Source organism: Phoca vitulina, unplaced genomic scaffold, assembly GCF_004348235.1.
Source record: "Phoca vitulina isolate PV1807 unplaced genomic scaffold, GSC_HSeal_1.0 scaffold40, whole genome shotgun sequence".
NCBI lineage: Eukaryota > Metazoa > Chordata > Mammalia > Carnivora > Phocidae > Phoca > Phoca vitulina.
In genome coordinates, this window is record NW_022589743.1 from 22,820,549 (window position 1) to 22,842,569 (window position 22,021).

Genomic DNA, 22,021 nt, shown 5'->3' on the forward strand with positions numbered 1-22,021 from the left:
ATTATTTGTTTCAGAGGTACAGATCTGAGATTCAACAGTCTTGCACAATTCACAGAGCTTACCAGAGCACATACCCTCCCCAGTGTCTATCACCCAGTCACCCCATCCCGCCCACCCCACCCCCCACTCCAGCAACCCTCAGTTTGTTTCCTGAGATTAAGAATTCCTCATATCAGTGAGGTCATATGATACATGTCTTTCTCTGTTTGACTTATTTCGCTCAGCATAATACCCTCCAGTTCCATCCATGTCGTTGCAAATGGCAAGATCTCATTCCTTTTGATGGCTGCATAATATTCCATTGTATATATATACCACCTCTTCTTTATCCATTCATCTGTCGATGGACATCTTGGCTCTTTCCACAGTTTGGCTATTGTGGACATTGCTGCTATAAACATCGGGGTGCACGTACCCTTTCGGATCCCTACTTTTGTATCTTTGGGGTAAATACCCAGTAGTGCAATTGCTGGATCATATGGTAGCTCTATTTTCAACTTTTTGAGGAACCTCCACACTGTTTTCCAGAGTGGCTGCACCAGCTTGCATTCCCACCAACAGTGTAGGAGGGTTCCCCTTTCTCCGCATCCCCGCCAACATCTGTCATTTACTGACTTGTTAATTTTAGCCATTCTGACTGGTGTGAGGTGGTATCTCATTGAGGTTTTGATTTGGATTTCCCTGATGCCAAGTGATATTGAGCTCTTTTTCATGTGTCTGTTGGCCATTTGGATGTCTTCTTTGGAAAAATGTCTGTTCATGTCTTCTGCCCATTTCTTGATTGGATTCTTTGTTCTTTGGGTGTTGAGTTTGATAAGTTCTTTATAGATTTTGGATACTAGCCCTTTATCTGATATGTCATTTGCAAATATCTTCTCCCATTCTGTTGGTTGTCTTTTGGTTTTGTTGACTGTTTCCTTTGCTTTGCAAAAGCTTTTTATCTTGATGAAGTCCCAATAGTTCATTTTTGCCCTTGCTTCCCTTTGCCTTTGGCGATGTTTCTAGGAAGAAGTTGCTGCGGCTGAGGTCGAAGAGGTTGCTGCCTGTGTTCTCCTTTAGGATTTTGATGGACTCCTGTCTCACATTGAGGTCTTTCAACCATTTTGAGTCTATTTTTGTGTGTGGTGTAAGGAAATGGTCCAGTTTCATTCTTCTGCATGTGGCTATCCAATTTTCCCACCATTTGTTGAAGAGACTGTCTTTTTTCCATTGGACATTCTTTCCTGCTTTGTCAAAGATTAGTTGACCATAGAGTTGAGGGTCCATTTCTGGGCTCTCTATTCTGTTCCATTGATCTATGTGTCTGTTTTTCTGCCAGTACCATACTGTCTTGATGATGACAGCTTTGTAATAGAGCTGGAAGTCCAGAATTGTGATGCCACCAGCTTTGCTTTTCTTTTTCAACATTCCTCTGGCTATTCAGGGTCTTTTCTGGTTCCATACAAATTTTAGGATTATTTGTTCCATTTCTTTGAAAAAAGTGGATGGTATTTTGATGGGGATTGCATTGAATGTGTAGATTGCTCTAGGTAGCATTGACATCTTCACAATATTTGTTCTTCCAATCCATGAGCATGGAACGTTTTTTCCATTTCTTTGTGTCTTCCTCAATTTCTTTCATGAGTATTTTATAGTTTTCTGAGTACAGATCCTTTGCCTCTTTGGTTAGATTTATGCCTAGGTATCTTATGGTTTTGGGTGCAATTGTAAATGGGATCGACTCCTTAATTTCTCTTTCTTCTGTCTTGTTGTTGGTGTATAGGAATGCCACTGACTTCTGTGCATTGATTTTATATCCTGCCACTTTACTGAATTCCTGTATGACTTCTAGCAGTTTTGGGGTGGAGTCTTTGGGGTTTTCCACATAAAGTATCATATCATCTGCAAAGAGTGAGAGTTTGACTTCTTCTTTGCCAATTTGGATGCCTTTTATTTCTTTTTGTTGTCTGATTGCTGTGGCTAGGACTTCTAATACTATGTTGAATAGCAGTGGTGATAGTGGACATCCCTGCCGCGTTCCTGACCTTAGGGGGAAAGCTCTCAGTTTTTCCCCATTGAGAATGATATTCGCTGTAGGTTTTTCATAGATGGCTTTTATGATATTGAGGTATGTACCCTCTATGCCTATACTCTGAAGAGTTTTGATCAAGAAAGGATGCTGTACTTTGTCAAATGCTTTTTCTGCATCTATTGAGAGGATCATATGGTTCTTGTTCTTTCTTTTGTTAATGTATTGTATCACGTTGATTGATTTGCAGATGTTGAACCAACCTTGCAGCCCAGGGATAAATCCCACTTGGTCGTGGTGAATAATCCTTTTAATGTACTGTTGGATCCTATTGGCTAGTATTTTGGTGAGAATTTTTGCATCCATGTTCATCAGGGATATTGGTCTGTAGTTCTCCTTTTTGATGGGGTCTTTGTCTGGTTTTGGGATCAAGGTAATGGTGGCCTCATAAAATGAGTTTGGAAGTTTTCCTTCCATTTCTGTTTTTGGAACAGTTTCAGAAGAATAGGTATTAATTCTTCTTTAAATGTTTGGTAGAATTCCCCTGGGAAGCCATCTGGCCCTGGGCTTTTGTTTTTTGGGAGATTTTTGATGACTGCTTCAATTTCCTTAGTGGTTATAGGTCTGTTCAGGTTTTCTATTTCTTCCTGGTTCAGTTTTGGTAGTTGATACATCTCTAGATGCATCCATTTCTTCCAGGTTATCTAATTTGCTGGCATAGAGTTGCTCGTAATATGTTCTTATAATTGTTTGTATTTCTTTGGTGTTGGTTGTGATCTCTCCTCTTTCATTCATGATTTTGTTGATTTGGGTCATTTCTCTTTTCTTTTTGATAAGTCTGGCCAGGGGTTTATCAATCTTGTTAATTGTTTCAAAGAACCAGCTCCTAGTTTCGTTGATCTGTTCTACTGTTCTTTTAGTTTCTATTTCATTGATTTCTGCTCTGATCTTTCTTATTTCTCTTCTCCTGCTGGGTTTAGGCTTTATTTGCTGTTCTTTCTCCAGCTCCTTTAGGTGTAGGGTTAGGTTGTGTACTTGAGACCTTTCTTGTTTCTTGAGAAAGGCTTGTATTGCTATATACTTTCCTCTTAGGACTGCCTTTGCTGCATCCCAAAGATTTTGAATAGTTGTGTTTTCATTTTCATTGGTTTTCATGAATTATTTTAATTCTTCTTTAATTTCCTGGTTGACCCATTCATTCTTTAGTAGGATGCTCTTTAGCCTCCATGTATTTGAGTTCTTTCCGACTTTCCTCTTGTGATTGAGTTCTAGTTTCAAAGCATTGTGGTCTGAAAATAGGCAGGGAATGATCCCAATCTTTTTGTACCAGTTGAGACCTGATTTATGACCTAGGATGTGATCGATTCTGGAGAATGTTCCATGGGCACTAGAGAAGAATGTGTATTCTGTTGCTTTGGGATGGAATGTTCTGAATATGTCTGTGAAGTCCATTTGGTCCAGTGTGTCATTTAAAGTCTTTATTTCCTTGTTGATCTTTTGCTTAGATGATCTGTCTATTTCAGTGAGGGGGGTGTTAAAGTCCCCCACTATTATTGTATTGTTGTCGATGTGTTTCTTTGCTTTTGTTATTAATTGCCTTATATAATTGGCTGCTCCCATGTTAGGGGCATAGATATTTACAATTGTTAGATCTTCTTGTTGGATAGACCCTTTAAGTAGGATATAGTGTCCTTCCTCATCTCTTATTACAGTCTTTGGTTTAAAATCTAATTTGTCTGATCTAAGGATTGCCACCCCAGCTTTCTTTTGGTGTCCATTAGCATGGTAAATGGTTTTCCACCCCCTCACTTTCAATCTGGGGGTGTCTTTGGGTCTAAAATGAGTCTCTTGCAGACAGCATATCGATGGGTCTTGTTTTTTAATCCAATCTGATAGCCTGTGTCTTTTGATTGGGGCCTTTAGCCCATTTACATTCAGGGTAACTATTGAAAGATAGGAATTTAGTGCCACAGTATTGCCTGTAAGGTGACTGTTACTGTATATTGTCTGTGTTCCTTTCTGGTCTATGTTGCTTTTAGGCTCTCTGTTTGCTTAGAGGACCCCTTTCAAGATCTCTTGTAGGGCTGGTTTCGTGTTTGCAAATTCCTTTAGTTTTTGTTTGTCCTGGAAGCTTTTTATCTCTCCTTCTATTTTCAGTGACAGCCTAGCTGGATATAGTATTCTTGGCTGCATATTTTTCTCATTTAGTGCTCTGAATATATCCTGCCAGTCCTTTCTGGCCTGCCAGGTCTCTGTGGATAGGTCTGTTGCCAATCTAATGTTTCTACCATTGTAGGTTACATATCTCTTCTCCAGAGCTGCTTTCAGGATTTTCTCTTTGTCTCTGAGACTCGTAAGTTTTACTATTAGATGTCGGGGTGTTGACCTATTTTTATTGATTTTGAGAGGGGTTCCCTGTGCTTCCTGGATTTTGATGCCTGTTTCCTTCCCCAAATTAGGGAAGTTCTCTGCTATAATTTGCTCCATTATACCTTCTGCCCCTCTCTCTCTTTCTTCTTCTTCTGGGATCCCAATTATTCTAATGTTGTTTCGTCTTATGGTATCGCTTATCTCTCGAATTCTGCCCTCGTGATCCAGTAGTTGTTTATCTCTCTTTTTCTCAGCTTCTTTATTTTCCATCATTTGGTCTTCTATATCACTGATTCTCTCTTCTGCCTCATTTATCCTAGCAGTTAGTGCCCCCATATTTGATTGCACCTCATTAATAGCCTTTTTGATTTCGACTTGGTTAGATTTTAGTTCTTTTACTTCTTCAGAAACGGTTTCTCTAATAACTTCCATGCTTTTTTCAAGCCCAGCTAGTATCTTTAAAGTGATGATTCTGAACTCTAGATCTGACATCATACTAATGTCCGTATTGAGTAGGTCCCTGGCAGTCGGTACTACCTTTTGTTCTTTTTGTTGAGGTGATTTTTTCCGTCTTGTCATTTTGTGCAGAGGAGAATAGATTAATGAGAGAACAAAATGCTAACAGGGTAACAATGTTCCCAGAAAATATACTCTAAACAAATCAGAAAAGACCTGAAGCAGTGGGAAAAGAAAGGGAAAGAGAGAAAAAAGAAAAAGAAAAAAAAAAAGGAAAAGAAAAAGATAAAGATAAAAACAAACAAAAACAGAACAAAACAAAAAAAACCAGAATGTGATCAAATATGATCAGGCTGGTATATAGATCAGTGCCACACACTAGATTTTGGGTGTATTTGGTCTGTTAGAAGAAAGTGCCTCCCAAAATTTTAAAGAAAGAAAAACTTATATATGTACAAAAATAAGGGTTGATATGATGAAGGGATGGAATATGACTGTAAAGTGGAAATTATAAAAAATTTTATAAAAGGAATTGATAAGAAGTTGTTTGAAAAAACAAAGAAGAGGATTTTAAAAAAAAGAGAAAAAAAGGAGAGAATGTGATCAGGCAGGGGAGTAGAAAAAAACCATACAATAGAGATTTAGGGTATATTTTGATCTGTTAGAAGAAACTATCTCAAAATTTTAAAGAGAGAACAACTTATATATATATGCCAAAAATACAGGTAACTACTATGAAGGGATAGAATATGACTCTAAAAATGAAAAATAAAAATGAAAAATAAAAGTTTTTTTTTAAAAAAGGGATTGATAAGATGTTGGTTGAAAAAGGGAAAAAGAAAAATTCAAAAAAAAAAAAAAGACAGTTAAAAAAAAAATTAACTTTGAAAGACTAAAGAATCATGGTAAAAAAGCCATGAATTCTATGTGCATTATTCCCCTAGCGCTGGAGTTCTGCCGTTCTCATTGATCGGTAAACTTGGTCTTGGCTGGTGGTTCTCACTGATCTTCTGGGGGAGGGGCCTGTTGCCATGGTTCCCAAATGTCTTTGCCGGAGGCGGAATTGCCCCGCCCTTGCCTGGTCCGGACTAAGTAATCTGCTCGGGTTTGCTCTCGGGAGCTTTTGTTCCCTGCAAGCTTTCCGTACAGCTTTGGAGGCGGAGAGTGAAAATGGCGGCCTCCCAATCTCCGCCGCGGAGGAGCCAAGAACTCGGGGCCCTGCTCCTCAGTGCGCCCCCAGAGAAAAGCAGTCAGTCACTCCCATCTCCCCGGTCTCCGGCCGCACTCCGCGCTCACCCGGCCTGTGACCACGCGTTTCTATCTCTGGCACCCGACCCCGTGTGGAGTCTCCAAACCCCGCAGATCCCTGCGGTGCGCTCCCGCACCTCTCCTCCCGGGGGAAGAAGGTGAGTCTCCCCGGATCTGCCGCTTGTTGGGTCCCTGCTGGAGGAGCAGTGGCCCGACTGTGCCGCGGATCACGGTTTATGGCAACCCCGAGCTGAGAGCCCGCACCTGGGCTCCGTCTCTGCAGCCGGCTTCCCTGCTCCGATACCTGGGAGCTCTGCCACACTCAGGCACCCCCGGTCTTTCTGTGACCCCGAGGGTCCTGAGACCACACTGTCCCGCGAGGGTTCCACCCCCCGCTTAGCACCGGAGTGACGTCCCTCAGCGAGCAGACTTCTAAAAGTTCCAATTTTGTGCTCCCTGGTTCTATCACTTGCCAGAAGCGGCCGACGGAGGCCCCTGCCCCCGCCGTCTATCCTCCTGAATATCGCCTCGGATTCACTTCTCCGCACGTCCTACCTTCCAGAAAGTGGTCGCTTTTCTGTTCAGAGAGTTGTTGCTCTTCTTTTCTTTGATCTCCTGTTGAGTTCGTAGGTGTTCAGATTGGTTTGATCCCTATCCAGGTGAATTCCTGAGAGGAGACGAAATCCAGGTCTCCTGCTCCTCCGCCATCTTGCTCCACCCCCACATCATTACTTTTTGATGTAGTGTTCCATTATTCATTGTTTACATATAACACCCAGTGCTCCATTCAGTACGTGCCCTCTTTAATACCCATCACCAGGCTAACCCATCCCCCCACCCCCCTCTCCTTTAGAACTCTCAGTTTGTTTCTCAGAGTCCATAGTCTTTCATGGTTCCTCTTCCCCTCCGATTTACCTCCCTTCATTTTTCCCTTCCTGCTATCTTCTTTTTTTTTTTAGCATATAATATATTATTTGTTTCAGAGGTACAGGTCTGTGATTCAACAGTCTTACACAATTCACAGCGCTCACCATAGGACAGATTTTATTTATTTATATATTTGTCAGAGAGAGAGAGCACAAGCAGGGGGAGTGGCAGGCAGAGGGAGAAGCAGGCTCCCTGCTGAGCCAGGAGCCCAATGCGGGACTTGATCCCAGGACCCTGGGATCATGACCTGAGCCTAAGGCAGATGCTTAACTGACTGAGCCACCCAGGTGTCCCTGGTTCCAGTTTTTCTACATCCTCATCAACACTTGTTAGTTTCTATTTTTATATTATAGTCATTTTAGTGGGTAAAGAATGGTATTTCATTGTAGTTTTGATTTGCATTTCTCTGATGACTAATAATGAGCATCTTTTCTTGTACTTGGCCATTTGTGTTATCTGCTTGGGAGAAATATCTGTTCAAGTCTTTCACCAATTAAAAATTTTTTTTGTCTTTTCGTTGAGCTGTAAGAGTTCTTTATATAGTCTGGATTCTAGACCCTTATCAGATTGCTGATTTTGAAATATTTTCTCCTGTTCTCTGTTCTATAGGTTGTATTTTAACTTTTTTTTAATTTTAACTTTCTTAATAATGTCCTTGACACACAGAAGTTTTTCATTTTGATGAAGTCAAATTTATCTGTTTTTTTCCTTTATGGTTCCTGCTTTTTAGGTTGATACTAATTATTTTTTTAAAATAGACTGTTTCATAGAAATGTCTCTTTTTTTTTTTAAATGTTTTATTTATTTGACAGAGAGAGGCACAGCGAGAGGGAACACAAGCAGGGGGAGAGGGAGAGGGAAAAGCAGGCTTCCCGCTGAGCAGGGAGCCCGATGTGGGGCTCGATCCCAGGACCCTGGGATCATGACCTGAGACGAAGGCAGACACTTAATGACTGAGCCACCCAGGCGCCCCAGAAATGTCTCTTATGACCTTTTTTTCCTGTCCTTAGAAAATTAGCTGTTTGAAAAACAGTATTGAATAGACGTTGATGTTGACTTTTTTCTGTTCGAATTTTTAGATATGGGTCATAGTTCTGGGGTGAAATTAAATTTTTTTGAGACATTAAATTTGTCTAAGAAGAGGTATTGAAGTATACTTGTTCTTGTTAGAACTATTTTGGGGAATAGAATGAACATAGTTCTTCATACTTGCTTCTTAATGTTTTTCTCTGTATAAATGTTGGCTGGTATTTGTTACCACAGGATTACTTCATCTGAATTCAAATTGAATATGTTCTTTCACTTCCATTCCCATGAAGTGGAATGATAAAAAGTGCAAAGATGTGTAGCTTAGTAGTGGTAGGTAGGATACGTGGACAGATGAACAAATGAAAACAATGTGACTAATAGGAAAATAAGGGATTTCATCTTGTGGTAGGAGAGTAGGCATGTGTAGCTCAGGGCTCTTACCTGAGAAACACCCTAACTTCTTTATGCCCTATGGGGAGCATGAAGGGACTTGATATCATTTACATATGTTTTAAAGCATCACTTCCTTTATCTTAAGTCATGAAAAATCATACAATGCAACTCCAGTTGACTAATTTCTAATGTGAGCATAAGGGAAATTTTTAGCATTTTTTACTGAGTGTAGGTCAGGGCCGGCTCTGCTCTCCATACATTAGTCATTTAACCTCTCTGTTTTAGACTCCACATCTGCAAAATGAAGAGGATGGATTAATTGAACTTCAAGGATCCTTTCTTTTTTTTTTAATTTTATTTTTATTATTTTTTTTAAGATTTTATTTATTTATTTGTAAGAGAGTGAGAGGGAGAGAGAGCACAAGGAGCAGGGCGGGGCAGAGGGAGAGGGAAAAGCAGGCTCCCTGCTGAGCAAGGAGCCCGACGCAGTGCTTGATCCCAGGACCCTGGGATCATGACCTGAACTGAAGGCAGTTGCTTAACCGACTGAGCCACCCAGGCGCCCCTCAAAGATCCTTTCTTATTTTAAAATTCCATGATATTATAAATGTCTGAATTTTACTAGAAAAGTATCAAATTTTGCTCATTTTTTCTGATCCTATGTATTATAAGACTGAAACTGTTTAAGTTAAGCCTGTGTACTTCTGGTTTTGGCTCTGACATAAATTATACCTAGAAGTTCAGGTAAATTCCTAAGACCTTTCTAGTTAAGGCAACCTTTAAGTGTCATCATAGCTATTTAATATTTCACTTATCCAATTGATTTTCCATTGAGGAAATTAGCAACTTCTTCATTTCTAATGAGGAAATTAGACTTGGAAAATTGTATTGGTTTCCAGTCTCTGGCAGTATTGTGAAAGTGTACTTTATGTTGATGATCCGTCTTGAAGGAGATAACATGATACATTTTCCTCTTTTCCCTTTGCAGGTTCTTTGGTAGTGAACTACCCTTTTGATGATGATGAACAAGGGCTTGCCACATATAGTAAATCACCAGATGATGCTGTGTTTCAACAAATAGCACTTTCTTATTCCAAGGTAGGCTTGTGTTTAAACATAAAATGCTATAAAATTCTTTAATTAAAAAAATGAATTGAAATGAAGTCCAGTAAGACTCTGGTCAAGTGCTTTCTCCTTGATTAAGCCTTCCATGAATTCCTTTCCATGATTCCTTTCAGTCAGTCTTAACTGCTTTTTCTCTTGTTTCCTACCTCACTTTGAACATACCATGTATTTCCCCATTACCTTTAACCTCAAGTAATGTCTTTTTGTCTACAGTTTTTAGCACAGTACCTGAATCATAATAAACTAAACATAATAAATATAAATTAGCATGCTGGTTTGTTTCACTTGACTAGTATTTAAGTTATAAGCCTACTTGTAGTCTAAAGTGGAGGTTGACAAGCTACAGCGGTAGTGCCGAATCCAGCCCAGTAACTGCTTTTATAAGTAAAATGTTATTGATACACAGCCACATCCATTTTTTTACGTATTGTCTATGGCTGCTTCCTCTTTCAGCATTTGAAAAGAAATGAGTGTAATTAACCAGTATTAGCAGAGTAAAGAAGAAAAACACAGCATTCATCTCAATAGGTGCAGAGGGTAAAGTTGAGTAGTTGCAACAGACACGTTCAAGCTTGTAAAGCCTAGAACTTTTACCGTCTGATCCTTTACAGAAAAAACCACTAGTCTAAGCTATTGAAGAGCCCATTGTAACATATAGCGAGGGAAAGCAGATAGATATTTATGTATTTTCTAAATTTTTTATAGCGAACACACGTTACTTTTATAGTCAGAAATGGTATATGTATGTGTGCATGCTTGTGTGAAATTTTAATTGAAAAATTATTCTAGATAACGTGTTAAAAGTTGGGGCTTGGAAACTAGGCCTGTTAGTTTCAATTTTTGGTCTTAACTACGGACTCAGTCTGTGACTTTATTGGTTATAGATAACACTGCAACTCTATGGTCTCTAATCACAGCCTTCTGTTATTTCACATTGCCCATGCCTTCATCCTGCACAAGTGGACCCTGTGAGATTGTTAAGAGTTTCTAACAGGGGAATACGTCTATTATTACACTTTAAGGAAGAGCTGTCTTCTGTTTGGGCACACCATTGTTAGAGGGATGTTCATGACATAGAATATTCTACCCTCTGAATAATCAAAATAAAAATTAAGTGATCAGATTTTGTTCATATCCCCATCACATTTGGTGCCCAGTCTTATAGTTCTGCTTTTTATCCTCATTGTGACTTCAAGTTCCTTAGCCTCTTTTTGTATTTGAGAGAGAGAGAGAACACGAGCGCAGTTGAGCAGGGGGGAGGGGCGGAGGGAGGGGGAGAAGCAGACTCCCTGCTGAGCAGGGAGCCCGATGTGGGGCTCCATCCCAGGACCCTGAGATCATGACCTGAGCTGAAGGCAGACGCTTAACCGATTGAGTCACCCAGGCGCCCTTTTTGTTTTCTTTGACCTTTAATTCTTTTGATTTTACTTTCTATCCACCTTAGACCTATGGATGTCCCTTTCAGTGATGCTCTCACTCACACCTTGGGATACCCTTTTGACATACCTGCCTCGCCAGTGTCCATTCCGCAGTAGTTGCCACCACCATCTCCCTTCTACATCCCAGAAAAGTCACAGAGTCATGGAAATTGACCACACTCTATCTATGCTCTCTAACCTCAGGAGAGGTTTATTATATTTTAAGTATAATGAAATTCAATGAATTCAATTTAGTGAAAGTGAAGAAACAGCTTTCTGCTGTACAATGTGACAGATATCAAGTGACAAGGAAATTTTAAGGAGGCATTAGTGGAATAACTAGTAAGTTATGAATAAAAATTAATTTATTTTAGTTAACAATATTACACCAGTGTTAATTTCCTTGTTTTGATAATTACTTTGATTACATAAGATGCTAACATTAGGGAAAGCTGGATCAAGGGTATATAAAACTCTGTACTATTTTTTTTTTTTTTTTAAAGATTTTATTTATTTATTTGACAGAGGGAGACACAGTGAGAGCAGGATCACAAGCAGGGGGAGAGGGAGAGGGAGAAGCAGGCTTCCCGCGGAGCAGGGAGCCCGATGCGGGGCTCGATCCCAGGACCCTGAGATCATGACCTGAGACGAAGGCAGACGCCTAACGACTGAGCCACCCAGGCGCCCCTCTCTGTACTATTTTTGCAACTTCTCTGCAAGTCTAAAATTAGTTCAGGATGGGGCGCCTGGGTGGCTCAATCATTAAGCATCTGCCTTCGTCTCAGGTCATGATCTCAGGGTCCTGGGATCGAGCCCCGCATCGGGCTCCCTGCTCCGCGGGAAGCCTGCTTCTCCCTCTCCCACTCCCCCTGCTTGTGTTCCCTCTCTTGCTGTCTCTCTGTCAAATAAATAAAAAATAAATAAAATCTTTATAAAAAAATAAAATTAGTTCAGGAGAGAGCAAAAGAAAAGAAGAAAACTGAGTAGTCTCTTGTCTCCGCTTCCTTATTGTTCTCTCCTCTCAAGTTTCCTGTCATCTGCCTTCTGCCTACATTGTTTTACCTGGACGTGCCCCCTCAAAGGTTACCAGAAATCTGTTGTTGTTTTTTTAACTTTCTTGACCTCTGAAGTCTGACATGTTTGTCTTCTCCCCTTGATCTCTGCCCCATTGCATAGTAGAAAGCTCGGCTTTTTTTCTCTTTTGTTGGCTGGACATTGTCTCTTTTACTTTTTTTTCCCTCCTTCTTCCATCCTCAGCCATTTTTACCATCTTAGCAATTAATCCAATTGGCTTACCTGTCAATACTAAGTAAATGCCTCTTTAAAAAACTGTTTCATAGAATGGGAGTTATTGTAAACAGATGAAAAGATACAGGCAAACAACAAGAAGAAAATAAACCTAGAGAGCACCCATCATTTAATATCTTGGTATATGACTTTTAGACTGTGTGTGGACTGAGACTGGACATCCTCACCCTCAGGCTTCTTGTCAAACCGTTTGCTTGAAAAATTTAATTAGGTTTTAAAAAAATGATCAGAGTAGCGAGAATTAAAGGAGATGGCAAATGCACATGGTAAAATCAAAGTCCACAACCTTCTGGGGGCTCGTGATCTCACACTTGGATTATTTCAGTAGTACTCTGATGGGTCTCCCTGGCTTTGGTTTCTTTTTCACATTATTATTTGGATAAACTTCCTAGAGCCATGAATATTTCGCATATCACTCTTTCTTCAGAGATTTTTAGTGGCTCTTTGTTACTCTGAGAATCAAGCCAAAATGTTAATAGCTACTTCCTACAACTATGGTGTCTAAAGTGAGGTTTATACTAGATGATCCATTGAGATGTAGGAAGAATATATTAGAAATTCTATTTATACTTTTATATTTATCCCTTAAATATTTTTTATTTTTATGCAGATTTATATTATATGTATTGTATTAGTATAGTAGTACATCTATGTAATTTATAACTGAATGGATAGATAGATACTGATGGAAATGAAGAGAGAGACATAGAAGGTGCATGCACATCTTCAGTGAAAAAACCAGAAAGCAAAAGAGCATGTACCCAGTTATTACAGTAATCCAAAATAATAATTTTTATTTGATAAGAAAGCAGTGGGATCATAAGCTTGAAATTCATATGTTAAGTTTATGAAAGCATATTGTTTATATATATTTTTTATTTTAAATCCAGGGGGCTTGTTTATATACACATACATACATATACATATACATATGTGTGTGTATACACAAACACACACACACACACATATATTTTTAAGTAAGCTCTACGTCTAACATGGGCCTTGAACTCACGACCCTGAGATCAGGAGTCGCATGCTCTACTGACTGAGCCACCCAGGCGCCCCTCTTAATATATTTTAAAGTTAAATGGTTAATTCTCAATAGTGGGAAAACAGGAAATTGTTATTTTTCTTTTCATGCTTTCTATACATTTTTTTTTCTATTTCCACAAGAAAGTCGCTCTGGCCAGCAATCTTTCTCTTCTCTAGATTCCAGTAGCACTTCCTTGTGTCTTCATGGCAGTTTGTCTTACTCTTCCTCGGGCAAGCTATTGCACGTGTGCTATGCTAGACACTGCTAGATGCTGAGGACACGAAGACATACACTGTTTCAGGGAGTAGTGTCTTGTTTTTAGGGAAGAAAAAGGTGCAACCAGTTGTAACAGAGTACAGAATGCAGTCAAAGCACAGGGGGACCATCTGGGAGTGAGAGAAAGCTGCTTACTCCACATCATGTGTGAATTATCTTCGGGACTTTCAAGCTTCTTGAAAACATGAGTATGAACACTTTTTTGTGGGATTTATTTTTTGGAGAGGGATTGAGTTGGGTTTTATATTACTTGTAACTGCAAGTCATAAAGTTTTACTTTTTTACAGAACACGTTTAATTTTGATTTTTAAAAGTAGGTAACAAGTTCATATAGTAAACAATGAAAATGGCATAGAAAGTTATACATTAAAAAGTCTCAGTGCGGGGTGCCTGGGTGGCTCAGTCCTTAAGCATCTGCCTTCGTCTCAGGTCATGATCCTAGGGTCCTGGGATCGAGCCCTGCATCGGGCTCCCTGCTCAGCGGGAAGCCTGCTTCTCCCTCTCCCACTCCCCCTGCTTGTGTTCCCTCTCTCGCTGTGTGTCTCTCTCTCTGTCAAATAAATAAATAAAATCTTTAAAAAAAAAAAAGTTTCAGTACTTCTCATGGCTCCGCTCACCCCATTCCCACCTCCACATACTCCCTATTGGTAACCACTTTTATTATTTTTCCTTATCCTTCTTGTGATGCAAACAAATATAAGTAAAGATTCTTAATTTTTTTTTCAGGAAAATTCCCAGATGTTTCAAGGTAGACCTTGCAAGAATATGTACCCAAATGAATATTTTCCTCATGGAATAACAAATGGAGCTAGTTGGTATAATGTCCCAGGTAAACATTCTTTAATATCCAGGCCATATAACTTGATGGATTTTCTGTCCCCCTGGATGGTGCTGCTTCTTATTGATTTTTTAATTTTGAGAAAATATCACTCTTTTAAAAATATTGTTTAAATAATTTAAAACTTCAAATAACCTTTTCAGCTATTTTTCAATTTGGTACACTCAGAGTTTTGAGTAAAGAGATTGTACTAAAACTTTATGAAAGTGTTATATTTTACCTCTGGCTGTTACAAAAAACCTTAGGTGTGCTAATAAGTGGGTAAGCTATACTTGAATTCTTCCTGAACATGAAAGTACAGGTGTCTTACCTGTACCATAAACATCGAGGAGCTCTCAAATGAACATATTATTGTTTTTCAACCAATGCTGAGAAAAGATGGATTTGGCTTTTTTACTAGGAATTTTGCTTACTTTTTGGGATCTGATCTAGTTCTACTTCTTCAGAGTTACTGATTTTAATTTTTTATCTGTTAGGTGGTATGCAGGACTGGAACTATTTACAAACAAATTGCTTTGAAGTGACTATTGAGCTAGGTTGTGTGAAATACCCATTTGAGAAAGATCTGCCAAAATTTTGGGAACAGAATCGAAGATCTCTAATCCAGTTTATGAAGCAGGTAACTATTCAGGAGTGAAGTATGAAATTTCTCCCAAGAGCAAGAATACTTTTGTGTGTACATTTGGTTTTCACACAGTGATTTTCAAATACATCCTTCTGAATTCAGCCTGTTCATGTTTTAGTGTGTTTATCTAGAAAATTTATGGATGAAAATGAGTTTATTTGTATGTGTGGGGAGGAATTGAAAATGATTAAACATTTAATCATTTGTTTAAAGTTGATTAAACATTAACAATTGTTAATTGTTAATTGTTGAACAGGGTGGTGGTGATTTGCTTTAAAAAAAAAAATTTATTTATTTGAGAGAGTGTGCACAAGTTGGGAGAGGGGCAGAGGGACAAGCCAACTCCCTGCTGAGCGCAGAGCCTGATGCAGGGCTCCATGCGGGGCTCAATCCCAAGACCCTGGGATGATAATCGGACGCAAGTCAGATGCTTAACTGAGCCACTCAGACACCCCTGGAGTGGATCTTTTAGAATAAGGATATTCTCCTATACGACATCTTCAGGTGCCATTATCTCACCAAAGAAAATTAATAGTAATTCTCTAATATTACCGAGTACCTAGTCCACATTCAAATTTCCCTCTCTTTTACCCCAAAATGTCTTTTTCTTCCCCCATCTTCTGCCCATTTTTTAAAAATTTTTATTGTTATGTTAATCACCATACATTACATCATTAGTTTTTGATGTAGTGTTCCATGATTCATTGTTTGCACTGGGTGTTATATCCAAAATGTCTTTTCATAGCTATATTTTAGAACCAGGATCTAGTCAAGGTTTATGCATTGCATATGATTATTACATCTCTTTACTCACTTTAATCTGGAACAGGCCTTCCATTTTTTAAAAAATGACATTTCCCCATTTATTTGAGAGAAAGAGAGTGCGAGCAAGCGGAGGGGGGGCAGAGGAAAAGAATCTCAAGCAGACTCCCTGCTGAGTGTGGAGCCCCAACATGGGGCTTGAAATGGGGCTGGATGCAGGGTTCAATCTCTTGATCCTGAGATCTTGATCTGAGCCGAAATCAAGAGTCAGACACTCACCTGACTGAGCCACCCAGGCGCCCCTGACATTTCCCATTTAAAGAGGGCAGGACAGGGGGCGTGTAGGTGGTTGAGTCAGTTAAGTGTCTGCCTACGCCTCAGGTCATGATCCCAGGGTCCTGTGATTGAGCCCTGTATCAGGGGCTGAGCAGGGAGCATCTCCCTCTCCTGCTCCCCCTACTTGTGCTATCTCTCTCTCTCTGTCATATAAATAAATAAAATCTTTGAAAAAAAAAAAAATAAAGAGGACAGGACAGTTTTCTTGTAGAATGTCCTATATACTGAAATTGTCAGATGTGCTAAAGTTTAAACAGTGTTATTTATATTCCTCATGATAAAGACAAACCTAGGCTATGAAAAATTAGCCTTTCAGAAACTAAAATATTTTGCTTAGTGGGTGTTTACTTAGCTTTACTCTCAACTTCTAAATTCCTGTTTGTTCCACATGTTTATTATCAATCTGTTATTTTGGATATGAGAGCTCCCGAAGTAATTAAATGATGATCTTTACCTTTGACATCTGGGTGTCCTTGTACTTTATCCAGGTTCATCAGGGTGTCAAAGGATTTGTCCTAGATGCCACGGATGGCAGGGGTATATTAAATGCCACGATTAGTGTTGCTGAAATTAATCATCCAGTGACTACCTACAAAACTGGAGATTACTGGCGTCTCTTGGTTCCAGGAACTTACAAAATCACAGCATCTGCTCGAGGGTGAGTGACTGAATACTTTGATATTAAGTGCTTGAGGAAAGACAAACATGGTTCTATTCTAAACAATTATTGTCATAAAGCCCTAGAAAAGTCAAGCAACCTTGAGTTTAATGCTGGGAAGTTTAGAGCTGGTTACACATTTGATTCTCCTCCAGTGATAAAGTGAGTACATAAACTGTCAGATTTAAGAAATCTATGAAATTCTGCCCTTTGAACAGTGGCCTCCTCCTCTCAGGTCCTCTGCCCCCTGTCCAGATGTAAAGCTGTAGTGAGTGATTCCTTCACTAGCTGGTAACAATTCTGGGAAGTACCTGTTAGTTGGGAAAAAAGGACTCCTGTTGTGCTGCATACTTCTAGTTATGTTGTCCAATAAATACCACCACTTTACATTTGTTCCTTTTTAAAGTTTTCTCACACTTTTTTTTTCCTATCCTCACCTAAACCATTCTTTTTTTATTTAAAAAATGTTTTTAATATGTGTATAGTTGACACCCAATGTTATGTTAGTTTCAGGTGTACAGCATAGTGATTCAACAAGTGTATACGTTATGCTCTGTTCACAAATGCAGCTAGTATCGGTCACCATACAATGCTATTACAGTATCATTGACTGTATTTCCTGTTCTGTAACTTTCATCCCTGTGACTTATTCATTCCGTAAATGGAAGCCCATACCTCCCACTCCCCTTCACCCATTCTGCCCACCCACGCTCCTTGCAACCATGTGTCTGTTTCTGCTTTTTGTTTGTTCATTCGTTTTCTGAGATTCCGTATCTGAGTGAAATCATATGGTATTTGCCTTTCTCAGTCTGACTTATTTCACTGAGTATAATACCCTCTAAGTCCATCATGTTGTTGCAAGTGGCATGATCTCATCTTTTTATGGCTGCATAGTATTCCATTGTGTATGTACACCACACCTTCCTTATCCATTAGTCTATCGATGGACACTTAGGTTGTTTCCATATCTTGGCCATTGTAAATAATGCTGCAATAAACATAGGGGTACATGTATCTTTTCGATTTACTGTTTTTGTTTCCTTTGGGTAAATGCCCAATAATGGAATTATTGGATCATAGGATATTTGTATTTTTAATTTTTCAAGGAACCTTTATACATTTTTCCACAGTGGCTGCACCAATTTACTTTCCCACCAGCAGTGTAAAAGGGTTCCTTTTTCTCCACCTCCTCAACGCTTGTTTTTTCTGGTCTTCTTGATTTTATCCATTCTGACTGGTGTGAGGTGCTATCTCATTGTGGTTTTGATTTGCATTTCCCTTATGATTAGTGATGTTGAGCATCTTTTCATGTGCCTGTTGGCCATCTATGTCTTCTCTGGAAAAATGTCTATTCAGGTCCTATGGCAATTTTTAATCAGATTGTTTGGGTTCTTTTGGTGTTAAGTTGTAAGAGTTCTTTATATATTTGGGATATTAACCCCTTATTGGGTATATCATTTGCAAATATCTTCTCTCATTCAGTAGGTAGCCTTTTTGTTTTGTTGATGATTTCCTTCACTGTGCAAAAGCATTTTACTTTGATGTAGTCCCAATAGTTTATTTTTGCTTTTGTTTCCTTTGCCTTAGGAGACATATCTAGAAAAATGCTTCTATGGCCAATATAAGAAAAATTACTACCTCTGTTCTCTTCTAGGATTTCTTTTATGGCTTCAGGTCTCACATTTAGGTATTTCATCCATTTTGAGTTTATTTATGTGTATGCTGTAAGGAAATGGTCCAGTTTCATTCTTATGCATTGTAGCTGTCCAGTTTTCCCAGCACCATTTATTGACGAGACTACCTTTTCCCTATTGTATATTCTTGCCTTTTTTTGTCATAGATTAATTGACTATGTATGGATTTATTTCTGGGCTCTCTATTCTGTTCCATTTTTGTGCCACTGCCATACTGTTTTGATTACAACAGCTTTGCAGTATACCTTGAAATCTAGAATTGTGATGCCTCCAGCTTTGTTTTTCTTTTTCAAGATTGCTTTGGCTATTCGGGGTCTTTTGTGGTCCATACAAATTTTAATACTCTTTGTTCTAGTTCTATGAAATATGCTATTGGTATTTTTTTTTTTTAAGATTTTTATTTATTCATTTGAGACAGAGAGATACAGAGAGAGAGAACATAAACAGGAGGAGAGGCAGAGGGAGAGGGAGAAACAGACTCCCCACTGAGCGGGGAGCCCAACATGGGGCTCGATCCCAGGACCCTGAGATCATGACCTGAGCCGAAGGCAGATGCTTAACCATCTGAGCCACCCAGGCGCCCCTGCTGTTGGTATTTTGATAGGGACTGCATTGAATTTAAAAAATGTTTTTAATTTGTAGAGTGCTTTAGGTAGAATGGATATTTTAACAATATTCTTCCAATCCATGAGCATGGAATATCTTTCAATTTGTGTCATCTTCAGTATCTTTCATCAGTGTTTTATAGTTTTCAGAGTAAAGGTCTTTTACCTCTTTGGTTAAGTTTTATTCTTTTTGGTGCAATTGTAAATGGACTTATTTTCTTAATTTCTCTTTCTGCTATTTTGTTATTAATGTATAGAAATGCTACTGATTTCTGGGTATTTTGTATCCTGCAACTTTCTGAATTCATTCATTACTTCTAGTAGATTTTGGGATAGCCTTTAGGAATATCTACGTACAATATCATGTTATCTACAAGTAGTGACAGTTTAACTTCTTTACCAATATGGATGCCTCTTATTTCTTTTGTTTGTTTGATTGATTGATTGCTGTGGCTAGGACTTCTAGTAGTATGTTGAATAAAAGTGGCAAGAGTGGACATCCTTGTCTTGTTCCTGATCTTAGAGGAAAAGTTCGCTGCTTTTCACCATTGAGTATGATGTTAGTTGTGGGTTTTTCATATATGGCCTTTATTATGTTGAGGTATTGTTGTGGTGGAATTTTCTTTCTTATTTCTAATTCTCTAAGAAAGGCAATTTTCATCTTTTTTATAAGTTTATTTCTACAAAGGCATATTTAGTCAAAAAGAGAAAATGAACTTACGACTTTTTCTTTGGAAAAAACTTAATTTTCTTTATCTTCCCCATCCTTTACAAAACACCTTTTTAATTTGAAACTTATCATTTTTACCTTCTTGTAGTTTTCTTTTTTGTGTTTTAATAAGTGTAGATGTTAACAGTGGATATTTTCCCCTCCCCTTACTGGCTATCTTATTTCTGAAGATATTAAATTGAAGTAAGGGTAAGTACATGAAAACACTTATAGTTACTGCTACCTTTTTTAAAAAAAAATGATTTCAAATATCTAATGGTCTGTAAAATGGATGGATTAGAACTTAAACTAATGAGAAATGAGATCTTTTCTGTTTTTCTTCCATTTTGGCATAATATTAGAAAAACAAGGGGCGCCTGGGTAACTTAGTCGTTAAGCATCTGCTTTCCGCTCAGGTCATGGTCCTGGGGTCCTGGGATCGAGCCCCGTGTCGGGCTCCCTGCTCGGTGGGAGGCCTGCTTCTCCCTCTCCCATTCCCCCTGCTTGTGTTCCCTCTCTTGCTATCTTTCTCTGTCTGTCAAATAAATTAATAAAATCGTTAAAAAAAAACAAACAGCAAGATATCTGAAAAATAGGCTAGGAATCATGCATTTGGTAGATCATGTCCTAAGTTAGTACCTCTCAAATTTTTCCAGCCATACACTCTGATCACAGACAAGTGAACTCAGATTCCAGGAGACATGGGGTATTTACTGCAAGTATGAACTTTCTTTTGTAGTCATATACTTAGTCTTAAAAATGCATTCACATTTTACAGTCTACCCATGTCTGTTCTTTGTTAATTAATGTTTAAAACAAATGATAAATTATCACAAAGTTACATATTTGACTCTCAGAGGATTTATCTCAAGGATTCACGTATCCTCTGCAGACTTCTATTTCCCCAAGGCCTGGGTATTCCCACTGCAGAAGCCTGGCTCTGATCTCTCCTTTATTACAGGTATAATCCAGTTACCAAGAATGTGACTGTGAAGAGTGAGGGTGCTATTCAGGTCAACTTCACCCTTGTTCGATCTTCAGCGGATTCAAGCAATGAATCAAAGAAAGGAAAGGGGGATAGCACCAACACTGATGATGTCAGTGATCCAACTACTAAAGAGTTTGAAACTTTAATTAAAGACCTTTCGGCTGAGAACGGTTTGGAAGGCCTCATGTTACGGTCCTCCTCAAATCTGGCTCTTTATCGATACCATTCGTACAAAGACTTATCAGAGTTTCTGAGAGGACTTGTGATGAACTACCCACACATCACAAATCTCACCAAGTAAGTGCCACCCTCTCACTGCTTTTCTTTCTTTCCTTTTTTTTTTTTAAGAAGTTACATTCAACATAAGCCATGTTGAATGGTTCTTGTAATTTATTTGGGAGCTGCATATAGAGAGAATTGGAGTTTACTTATTTTGAAACAGATATTGCTTAGAGATCTTTCTAACACTGACTCTGGAGAATTTTATGAGGAACATTGGAGGAGAATTACTTGTTAGATTAGCAATGGATGGTCTGTGCCTCCTGGAAATGTAAAATTACTCTCCCTGATGATTATTTTGACTGAATTAAAAACGCTCTCCACTTCTCAGCTGCATATTCATGTCCTGACTGTTACTTAGTTTGTTTTATTTTGCTGAGGGCAAGGGACAGATTTGGAACTGTGAGCTCACCTGTCAGGGATCATTCTTTTTTTTCAAAATGAAAAGGAAGCCTGGTTTCTGTCATTTTCTGTACTCTAGTCTCTATTGACAGTTGCTATTCCCCGAAGACTTAGGGACAGTATGGGATTTAGGGTCCTGGAAAAATATGCAGTACTGGCTTAAGTAAAACTGATGCTGAGCCAGCCTGTCTTCACTTTCTGTGGCTGCTCTGCCTCACTTTCCCTGATTGTAAATCTTCTTTAGGTCTTGTTGCAGTTACTTGAAAATAATTTTCTTAATTTGTTGATTCCTATTGTCTGCCTATTGTGGGCTTTACTCTGCATTTTTCCCTGAGCTTTGTATTTTAGTTCTCTACCACATACCTAATGAACATTTTCTAGCCTTTGACATTTTTACTTCATTTTTCTTCATTGGTCCTTCTAATATTACCAGTACATTTAGCTTCTCAAATACTGGTTTATAATGTTCCTAGATGCAAAGAGTGATATCTCCTTTGGCAATACCAATTACCTCTCTTCCTCAACTGATTCTTG

General features: G+C 38.8%; 1 protein-coding gene across 1 annotated transcript in view; it reads left to right on the forward strand.

Moving 5' to 3' along the window:
• Positions 1–22,021, forward strand: part of CPD (carboxypeptidase D) — a 79,949-nt gene that overhangs the window by 40,798 nt on the left and 17,130 nt on the right. Inside the window, exons 8-12 of the mRNA XM_032428535.1 lie at positions 9,420–9,529; positions 14,318–14,420; positions 14,906–15,048; positions 16,641–16,810; positions 20,780–21,103. Of these exons, the coding sequence (XP_032284426.1) occupies positions 9,420–9,529; positions 14,318–14,420; positions 14,906–15,048; positions 16,641–16,810; positions 20,780–21,103 (850 nt within the window). The remainder of the gene's footprint in view (positions 1–9,419; positions 9,530–14,317; positions 14,421–14,905; positions 15,049–16,640; positions 16,811–20,779; positions 21,104–22,021) is intronic.